Genomic DNA, 11,002 nt, shown 5'->3' with positions numbered 1-11,002 from the left:
TGTTAGGTATGGTAATGCTCAACATGTATCTATTCAGCATAAAAATCATCTGTAATTTTGATAGTAAATGTGTTTTGAAATTTCATGAAATTAACTAAAATACAGGGCGACCAAGATTAAGCAGGACAGTACACCTTTTTATGCCTAATTGAAACCTGCAGCATTAAATGTTACTGGTTCCGGATTGATTGAATATCTGTTTAGTACTTTTGGTGCAAGTGCAATCATGTTTGATCAAAATCAGTCCCAGAACATAGATTCAAAACATGCAAAGAGCCTGAACAACCTCAAAATGAAAAAAACAGCAAAGATGCTTTGCAATTGGATGAAATCTTGGAAGCATACTCATGTGATCTGGTCGGATGAAAAGATTCATATGATAAAGTGGTTTCCAATGCTCCCAATGACCATGTTTTGAGGAAAAACCTGGAGATCATTCTGAGAACCAGAGGATGTATATCGTCGCCAAAACCTAGCCTCTGTCATGGTGTGGGCTGATTTGACATCCTATGGCCTCAAACCGTCCCTCATCTTCATATCCGAGGGTGTGAAGGTCAATTATTATTATATAAAATATTATAAAATATTATATAAAAAGGCTAATTCGGGTAACATTGTAACATTGAAGTAAGTCCATAACGATCTCTTTGCTCTTCATTTCAAAGCTTCCTCATTTCATCAGTACAAAAGACGTGAAAACAAGTTAGGACAGCTCATCACGCTTTCCATTTCCCCTCCAACCATTTTATCTTTGTTGATCCGGGGAGTGAAAGCTTATTTGACGAAGGATCAGATATTTCAAAGGCTGAAAGACACTCTGTTGATTGTGAAGGAGCTGTATGTGTATGTATGTAAGGGAGTGATGAGTGCACTATTCATGACGTGAGTCACAGACGCAGAGAATACCACACAATGCACCGTTTAACATCCGAATATTTGGTTTATATTCATTCTAAGGTCACATAATGATCGAATAATCAAGAGAACTTCCAACTTTTTCCCGCTCGAAATATCGCCATAACTCAATATTTTATCCCAGTGGGCCTATTGATTATCTGAGTAAAACTGAGGAATGGCCTTTTTTCTTTGATGTTAGCCTCCACGTAGAATACAGGACATTAGAAGTCTAATCCAAGACCGTGTACGAGCCCGACGATATTCAGCCTTTGCCTGGGCTGGATGGCCTAAATTTGTGGACATATTCAGCCTTCACTCAGAGGCTGATAACACTTGAAAGCCTGGACATTTTTGACTTGTTCAATAACCACGTGGAGGATCGTCGCATACGAGAATTTGCACTGCTCCGTCGATGTTGATCCGAGACACTGCCAACGTCTGTGTGAATGAGGTTGAGCGAACCAGATCCAGAAATCGAGCCGTCGCAACAATTGGACAACAGTTTATAGTGTTTCACGCAATAGACGTAGAAATTTACCGAGCTGAAACGGACAGAGGATGTCAATTAATACGAGTGAGCTTACATGAAAGGGTTTTTTTGGAGGGGGGAGGGGTTGATGTTTTTATTGACATGGAAACCCTAGTTCATGCTACAGGGCCGAATGAAGAAAATTGCCCAATCAAACGTAGAAAATATGAATAATAGTCTCGTCAGAGGCAGAAACAATATATGTGGGAGTACAAAGCACAATCTGTTCTTAATTGTTATCCTAATTAAGGTGCCTTGTTGTTGCTATTGTAATCAACGTTATTTACATTGTTAACCAACAACTAAGAGAACTAATTTATCTTCATAAAAAGTGAATACTGAAACTTGAATGAACATTTGAATGAATGAAATTATTCATTAACTCGATTTTATGAATACGGTACTTAATGCTCCTTCTTTACTGCATAAATCAAACCAATTTTTTTTGACATTGTAATGGAGTGGAGCAATGGATTCGAGTGCAAATTTATTTCTGAATGTCATGGAAGTGTCAATTGAAATTGAAATAACTGTTAATAAAGACCGAGGGAGAGTAGTAAGCGAAAGAAGGTGTAAAGATCACAGATATGGATATGTAATAAAGGACTAGAAAATTAATATCGTATTATAACAATTATCTTGTTCTGTCTCAGTATTTAGCTTTGACCTTGCTTGAGCTACACACGTAAAGTATCCACAACAATATATGACCATTTGAATGGTTGCATCAAAAGGAAAGATAGAATGCAATCCTCGAGGAGCTTACGACACAGGTATGATCACCACGTCTCGTCAAAGACATAACGTTATTGCAATCAACTCAACGACAATTCTCGAGACTGACCCCTTCAATGAGTCGCTTGGCATGCTCTGAACGCTTGAAACTATTCAGTCTTGAACCACTGTGAGTTAGAAGAGACAGATCTGATGTCGTCTAGGTCTATGAAATGATCCAAGGAATCAAGATGAGCATAAATTGTTCCCTTTCGTGAGGAATACCACTGAACGTCCCACTCAGAGCTCTTTGAACGGTGATTTATGAATTCCCTATTGTGGGTTTCAATCCCGTCAGGGAGGCAGCCCTTAGGAACACATTGCCTCAAGATGAGAGAAGCATACTATATGAATTAGAGAAAATTGATTGGCTATGAAAGACCGTTCGATGCCCTTTCAACCTTGTCAATCCACCATCCTCTGCTAAAGTCCATCATTTGCCCTCTCCCTTTGCTTTGGTCTTCGGCAATATTTCTAATAATCTTTCAACCAAAATAACGTTACAGACATTCTCGAACCATTGCCCACATGGAGTCTAATAGTAGCTTTTACAATGAACAATTAACACCACAATTCAATTAGCAGAGCGGTCATTGATTGACAGTAAATGAATATGACTTTTTTCTTCGTTACATGCACATTAAAGAACTGGAACAGTTCATAACCAATCCAAATTGGAAGCCTGGGAAATGGGACTTAAAAAAATATCTCGTATCAATCTCGTTGGTAACCTTTTCCTCACTCTAAAAAGCGACGTTCGAGCCATAGACCTATCATTTACGTTATCATTCCATTTCTTGGCACAATACGACGACCTTCAAAGCATATAGAACATCACCAAATTAGCCACTAAATCGTGAACGTGGAAGCGATTACATGAAAGGGCCTCAGGAGGGATCTCTCCAATAATGCAATCGTCATTCCATGAAGGGAACCACGGCTACTACCACGTCCAATGGTGTCAGTAAACTTCCAAGATTGTCGTAGCAATCCCAATTTTTAGGATATGGAAGAGACACATTTCTTTAGTTTCTTTGTGTTGGCTCTCACAGAAGGAAATGGAACTCTCATTGGTTTGTTGGTATCCAAGTTTCACCGTTATCATGAGACTACAGGGGCCAAATTTGTGCGCTCTTGATGGTTCTTTGGTGAACAAAGACCATCGATAAAGGGCTCGTCACGAGTCCTTCAGGAGCCAAGTCAATAACAATAATAATATAATACTGGCACCCGCCTATGCACGAAAGCAAGCAGAGAGAGAGGCAAGCTATGCTCCATGCCCCCCCCCCTCTTCTTTTTCTCCCTCCTCTCTTTCATGCATCAAGGTCTCTGCTCGATCCATTTCTTTGCCTTTTGAAGGATCAACAACGCTTGATGTTCCAAAACTTAATCAAACCCAAAAGGGAAAGAAGCTAGCCACGAAATAACGATTCTCCTTTTTCGACTTTTTAATGAGGAAATCAACCAAGATTTTATGATAAGCGTCTTGAATGATGTCGTTATATCCTTGAAGAGTCAGTCAATACTCTTGAGTCTTGGATAACCTGATTATAAACGAACAGTCAGTCTCGACATGACGTCAGATAGAGTGCGGCTGGGAAAAGAGAGCAAATGCCCATATTTTCAGGCTCCTCAGTACGTGGTGTGTGTGTGTGTGCTTCGACATCGCTCCTTGATGAATGGATCTCAGATACGATCCCGAAGACGAGCGATGCTTTGGCCAACCATGCTTTATGGACGAGCATACAAGTATGAAAGTGGAGGAATTCAAATGGCTGTCTTACCTATTGACAGTCATCAAGAAGTGGCTGATGTGAGTGACAGATTCCACCCATGCCGGCCACGCCCTCTTGTCTTCCGTGGCGAGTCTGGCCAGTTCATAGAGATTTGGGATCCATTTCACGCTGTGACACAAGATGAAGATCAGACAAATGGTCAAGCTGACCTTGGCCAAGGCGATCTCGTTCTTCTTGGACATGGAGAACTCGTTGCTGAGCGTTGATTTATTTTGAACAATGAGACTTCGGAGAGTGAGAGCATTGAGGATGATCAACAGACAGAAAGGGAGCAAGCCCATGAAGGCAAAGTTCATCCAAATGCAATAGATCTTGATGTAATACTCGTTCACTCGCATCGTTGTGGGTTCGATGGTGTACTTCGTGATTGGTTCCACTTCATCTGAAAGATTTATCGAACAGATAAAATCGAAATTACATCCCGATTAAATTAGGAAGTGCCACGGAATCGATCAATTCGGATACTAGTCAATACCATTTAGAGTGGTGGTTATAGAACCTCCTTCATTCTCTAAAGAAGCAAGGGTTCAAGATAAAGAAAAGATGCGTTGTGCATCACATTTGTCACCCTTGAAAAATCATTTCAAGCCCAGTTGGGAACAAAATAGGATTGTTCCCTTAATCCAGACTGTGGAGATTGTGGACAAAAGCGAACGACGAATCTTTAAAAGACCTATTTATGAAAGCTTGTCAATTTATTCATGATATTCGGCAAGGGATGCAAAAAGAAATGTGTCAGCTAAGGACCGGTCTCGAAATTCCAGCCCCTTTACCTAACCACGTTTATTTCGTCTTAGCTGACCCAGCATGATACCTTCAAAAATCTTAAAGTACGATCAAGTTGCTTGTCAATCAGTTTCGCTCACTTTTCCCGCTCATGCCAATATAGAAGTTGATTCAATCAAATTATGCACTTAACCAGGCAGAGGAGGATTCAGAAGCGCTTCCTTAAAATAGACCTTTATTCTGAACAGATCTGTGTAGCCTTGAAAGTTAGTTCAGTTCATGAAGGACGAGGCAATCTAGTACTGAGGCAAGAAAGACCGAAAGAAAAACAATGAAATCTCTCGCTTGAACGGTGACAATATCCCGTTGAGAAGCAAATTGGAAAGAAAGTCCAATCCGTGATGGATCGATCGAACGAAATGACAAGTCCGATATTTATGTGTTTGGTCACCCTAGCTCTGATTGTGGCCCTTACCGTTAGAACTGTTCCATTGAAAAATGGACAGGACTCGGATTCATGAATGAAGCACAAAAAAAGACTCGCAAAAGCTCGCTTGAAATGCTCGATTTGTTCGGTAAAACCAATACAAGAACAGGTGTGCGATTGTGAAGAACAAATTGAAATTTGCCCCAATCATACCATGCCTGCATCTCACGTGTCTAGGCATACTCTATGGTCTAGGCTATGGATAATATTTTTGCTCAACCTCTAGATTAGATCACGATCTATATTCAATTCGTTCTATGTATACAGTACCTGAAATCTGACTCACAAATTTCGTCATGAAAACCTTTGAGATGAGGGTGCAATACAGTTCACAACTTGGAAAGAAATTGGCCAAAGGTTGGTTCTATGAAAGAAACGAGGAACACATCTGGTGTCTGCACTAATTCTGGAGCGATCTGCACATGTGAATGAATCCAAATGTGTTTTGAGCCTCAAGGGTAAAGGTTGCTTTCAACGATCTTTTATGAGTATCGATCAAACTTTTACCTTGGTCCCTCAACTTTATTATTAGCAAACTTTTATTAAGGGTCTCCCTACGATTTTATATTGGGGGTCATTAGGGCCCAGTTTGTGAAAAACGGAGGGCAAGAAAAGTTCATTCCTTTACAATCGTGTTGGGGAAAAACATGAGAGACCAGAGTACTTTGACCAACTCATTGCCCTTGCAGTAAATAACAAATGGAAACGGATCAAGATGATAATGAGCACCCCCAAAGGTCCAAAAGTGACAATAAGGAAAATGAAGTAGTATTGTCTTGGTGAACGTCAAACCAAAAATACTGCATGTCTTCATTAAAAAAAAATAAGCTCTAAGGTCACCCACAAAAAGGCTTCTCGGCTTGGAAAGTGTTTTCCCTGGACTTGTCAATTGAAGCAGGTTGGCAATGGTATTAAAGTTTAAGTGGAGTTTGGGCGAAACCTGCACGTCATTGGTGTATCTCGGAGTCTCGCTCGCATCCTCACGAGCAACTTTCAAAAGTTGCAATGGTGAAGGAAAAAGATGGCCTATTTTTGTTCTTAAATAAAAAGAGACAGTAAGAAAAGGGAATGCATAGGGCTAGAGATACATAAAGGCCTTCGAGATCAGAGGCCCAAGCAACTGAGCAGTATTGCTTCCAGGTGTTTCTAAATGACTCGATTCATGATGACCAATGAGTCATATCATTTTGTTTGTGTCATCACTGAAAGGTCTTTTGAGACATGTTAATTTGTAGGGTAATATACAATGAAAAAACGTTTGCAAGTTTTTGGGGCCATTTCCGGGATTGTTGAGCTTTCATTGAGGTTGTTTAGCGACTTTACTTTTGCTTCGCAATGTTTGCCCACATATCAAAATTTACTGGGCTTGAAACTTGGCCAACTTGATGGAAAATTGGGACCGGAGTCTGGAGTAATACCAGAAGACCATAAAGATAGAAATACTATGATTCGATAAGAACTCTAGACTGATGTAAGATAGGCCTGTGTCTGAATTGGATGTCGGACCAATCGAAAGATCGTGAGAGAGAGAGAGATACTGAAGAGAGAGGATGGAGCCTCGCTTGAGACATTGAGTTATAGCTCGTCGCCCAATTGAGCCAGTCTCCATCCTGCCTGAGGTATCGCTCTGGTCTCCATCCATATCGCTTTGAGCATACTACTGTGTAAGAAAACTCGCCACACATGTTTAGAATAGTTGTTGTACTACTCACTCAATAAGGAGTCCAAATTGACTGCGTCTGTGGCATTCGTTGTTTCCAATCCCGTGGTGAGCTCGAAGAACTTGGGTAGGTTGTAGAGGAACGAAAACAGAACGATGGGGATGATGTACCTTTTCGCGGCCCATTTGTGGGATATCGTGTAGAAAGGGTGACACACAATCAAGTATCGTTCCACGGTGATGGCCAAGGTCGAATACACGGATCCAGTCAAGGACATTTGAGCCAGTGGTAAGGCTCGTGGGAGCACATAAAAATGAGCTCCACTAGTGTTATAGGCCTCGCTTATTTGGGGCACGGTGAATAATATGAGAGAGAGAAGAATATAGAACAGATCGTACGTGGCCAACATCATCATGAGACGATGGAACTTTAATTGAATGGACTGTCGCGAGAAAAGACAAATGGCCGCCACATTGCCTAATCAAGAGGAACGAGTGGGAGAACAATCTCATATGCTGAAGTCGAGTTTTGAACTTTCTCATTTCCACCCAAATCTCCAGGTACCTACCAACTAGTACATGCAGGGAGTACTGCTAGGTGAGACCGGGTTTTCAGTTTTTCAATTACAGTTGAGCCCCTTTTCTGACTCGATCTTTTAATTCCTACTTCGTCACATTCAATCTTTCTACTCCTATTCCAAAAATGAAGACGGATCTGCGCGTTCCAAGGTGTTCCAGCCAGCATGGCACAGACGTGATAACGAAAAGTTTGAACTGACGGCCCTCAGAAAAATACCCCAGAAAGATCGAGGCTCAGGATGTTAAACCATCAGACCATCGATCCTTGACAGAACTTGGCACAAAATAGTCACTTGAAGGGCTGAAGACGAAATCTAGCAGAGCGCCAATTTGAACTTTTACTGCGCACTTCAGCATTTAAAGTCACATTTTCTGCCACAAGATGGCCTTTATTGGGAGATTGAGAAATCGGAGTGGTGAAGCTTGCTCAAAGTGACCACTGCAGTCTTTCCTTTCAAATAATACGGCAAGTTTTTTTTGCACCCAAACTTGGAATATGATTCATTTTTTTTTCGTCTTTCCTCGGATCACCAGATGTTCCATTTAATTACAGTCTCGCAAGAAGTTTGCCTCCAAAGTTTTAAAAGTTACTTGGTTCCACCAACTATTGGCATCAAAAAGGGGTCACTTGTCTCGTTTCAGCATATGAGATCGGGTTTTGAATGAGAACTTTCCTATGATGCCGAGAGTGCCCACACAAGAGAGTAGGACAACCTCGAAGACAAACTCCATGGACTTTTGGTAATCATCGTTCTCGAGCTCCATTGGCGTGGTTCCATTGGATTCTTCCACCAAAGTCTGCCCAGTGGAGGATGTCGCCAAGACCGGGATTTGGGGAGAGGGAGAGGACTCCATTTTGAAGTGCAAATCCTAGACCTCTCGGCCTCCCAAGGGAATACTTGATCCCGGTAATGCCCACGGACACACACCAAATCGAATGTCAAAAGAACACAATCACAAACAACACAATGATGGATCACCTTCCATAAAACAGACCACAATGTCTACACGGCGAGGGAAAAGAAGGCTCCTCGATCCTTCTCTTGCGCGACCACTTGTTCCCCTAAACGGTATTTGTCGTCTACAAGTACGCAATAGGTTCGGTACTCTGTACTTTGACTTTTGTCTTTTGTCTCTTGCCTTTCGAGATCAGCGTCACAGCCTGATGATGCAGTTGGTGGTAGTGAGTGTGGCAAGTCCTTCGGAGCGATGATCTCAATGGGAACAAATTAGATTGACACTCTCTGTGAAGTTAACTTGTTAAACCACAAGGAGAGCACGGGTTCTTGTCGTTCGTTCCCTTGTTGTCTCTTCCCTTAAGAACAAGATGAAAGTCAGAAAATGTCAAAGATCAGCGGTCCATGAACCAGTTAGGTTACAGGGAGCGAACCCGAGGAATGGGAAACCTTGTCGTAATCTTCGGGCGATGAACCTTATGGGACGGATTTTACGAATCGGAACATTACATTTGTTTTTGACTGCATCCCAGCAAGATCCAGGACGGTGGTGACCTCTTGCCCAATTGATGGAATCAATTCAATCGGAACGCCCTTCACTCACGTGATTAAATGCAAAGTAGCCTGAAAAGAAAAAAAATGGGCTTGAACTACTGGATTAAGGTTTTTGATATCAATATCAATATGAAAGTAACAGGTCTCATTTTGTTGCTATTCTGATCAAAAGCCAGGCACACGAAAAACGCCGCTTGTGTGATCCGTACAATCAATCCTCGGAAAACGTCATGGAAATGTTAAAATACGCACTGCTGTACGGCCAAGGCGCTTGTGTGATCCGTACAATCAATCCTCGGAAAACGTCATGGAAATGTTAAAATACGCAGTAGGATTGATCAAGCACAAATGTTTGCCAATTGAGCCATCTTCCTGTTTTATGACTTAACAGAGCAATAAACGAACAAAAGCGGCCTAATGGCGGAGCAAGATGCCTTCCGAAGATCGTAATCATCTCTATAGGCGCGATAAAAGGGATGTGAATCCCAACCTAAAGCTTAAAGAAAGGATATCGATCTGAGCTGCAAAGTTGAGCGGTTTCCACATGGCATTACCAGAGTAAAGAAACCAATCAGACATTTCTAAATGTGTATCATATTTCACATATCGAGTTTGGATGCTGTACGTAAGTGCTTTGGAAACCCTTCTTTGAGTAATTGGAGACCCACAAAGCCCCATCAATCCCACCCAACTATTTGCACAAATACGTCGAAGTGCAGCATTTTTACTTAGGGGGGTCCCATGACATGTTCTAGGCCACCTTATAGTACGTCCTGATGATGGGTTATAGCGTTCGTCTAGGGTCTTTCAACAAGGTAACTCAAAAACCATACACCATGGCCAATAAATATGGGTAACATAGAAAATTGCTTACGATTACAAAAGTGCGCAAGATATTGATTGAAATTTTGAACAGATTTAGATGAGACTTTATTTCACCATGGCCGCCGCATTTCCCCTACTAATATACCTACTTTTGTAACATCTTCCCTATCTCTTTCTCTCTAATCAAAGCATTCATGAAAAGAACTGTAAAATGAATATGTACCAATCTGTATAATGAGGCAAAAAGGGTAACCGCTCGCTGACGCATCCTTTCGGACACGAGTTGTTCTCCCATCTCTTGTTCATCTTCCCATTTACACCTACACAAAGAGATCGAAATAAATAAATATAAAATTAGGTTTTACTCGGGACAGACGTTGGACACACCAATTGCAACAAAACCCCACCATCTCGTGGGATACCAGACATCAATATGGACTAAGCTCTATTCTGGGGTATTAGACTTTTGAAAATTTTGACGCAAGCTCTAAATACTCGTAGTATTCCACAGGAGATGATACGTTCTTGCTGCAAGCACTCTGCCCCGAGTCATGAGTAGTTGTGGCAACGTATTATGAAAACTATTGAAACAAATTTGAAAATAGTTCATCTCACCAACCTTTGTTCAAAATTTCAATCCAATGTCTTTCATGGTTTGGTCATTATTAGAATTGTTCTCTTCCCCCATACTTAATGGTCATGGTGTAAATGGTTGTCCGAAAGGAAAAAGTGGTCGCCTAAAAAGTATGGTCCCATGTTGTGTGTCCGACATCGTGTGTTTAAGTTCTTATTTGAACTTTGTTGATTTGAAAGAAGTCGTCTTTGGTTTCTAGTGTGAATGTAATTGGGGTTCCCGGATTAGGTTTCGCTTTGTCCGAAAAGGGTCCGAAATGAACAATTCTTTCTTTTTGGCTTTTTTTTTCCTCCAGACACGGAGATTCTAGACCTATTGCTAAAAAGATAGGTACCTTTCTGAAACATTCAGCCACCCACTCAAGGGAAGCAGAAGCATCAATTAAGGGACCTGGCGAAGATACCATCAAATAAAGTGGACTTATGAAATTTCAGACTTGGAAGTCGTCCCACCACAAAAGGGTCCGTTTGTCTTTTAAGGCCCGAGAATGTTCCAAGATATGGTCTTTCAGTGCAATCTAGCCTTGATAACGCACAATTTGATGATGATCTTCTGTGTGTCTGAACCCACACTACTTTAGACTT

At 41.3% G+C, this 11,002-nt stretch overlaps 1 protein-coding gene across 2 annotated transcripts in view; it reads right to left on the bottom strand.

The window, feature by feature from the left end:
- Positions 1 to 920: 920 nt before the first annotated feature.
- The window catches only part of LOC131886471 (FMRFamide receptor-like), a 28,317-nt gene continuing 18,235 nt past the window's right edge, over positions 921 to 11,002 (bottom strand). For both annotated transcript variants that reach the window (XM_059234831.1, XM_059234830.1), the window contains exons 2-4: positions 6,922 to 9,028; positions 3,985 to 4,378; positions 921 to 1,439 (exon numbers count right to left, since the gene is read on the bottom strand). In XM_059234831.1, the coding sequence (XP_059090814.1) occupies positions 1,214 to 1,439; positions 3,985 to 4,378; positions 6,922 to 7,285 (984 nt within the window). In that variant the 5' untranslated portion in view covers positions 7,286 to 9,028 and the 3' untranslated portion in view covers positions 921 to 1,213. The remainder of the gene's footprint in view (positions 1,440 to 3,984; positions 4,379 to 6,921; positions 9,029 to 11,002) is intronic.

This window comes from Tigriopus californicus, chromosome 9, assembly GCF_007210705.1.
Source record: "Tigriopus californicus strain San Diego chromosome 9, Tcal_SD_v2.1, whole genome shotgun sequence".
Classification (NCBI taxonomy): Eukaryota; Metazoa; Arthropoda; class Copepoda; order Harpacticoida; family Harpacticidae; genus Tigriopus; species Tigriopus californicus.
This window is presented reverse-complemented; position numbering and strand designations above follow the sequence as displayed.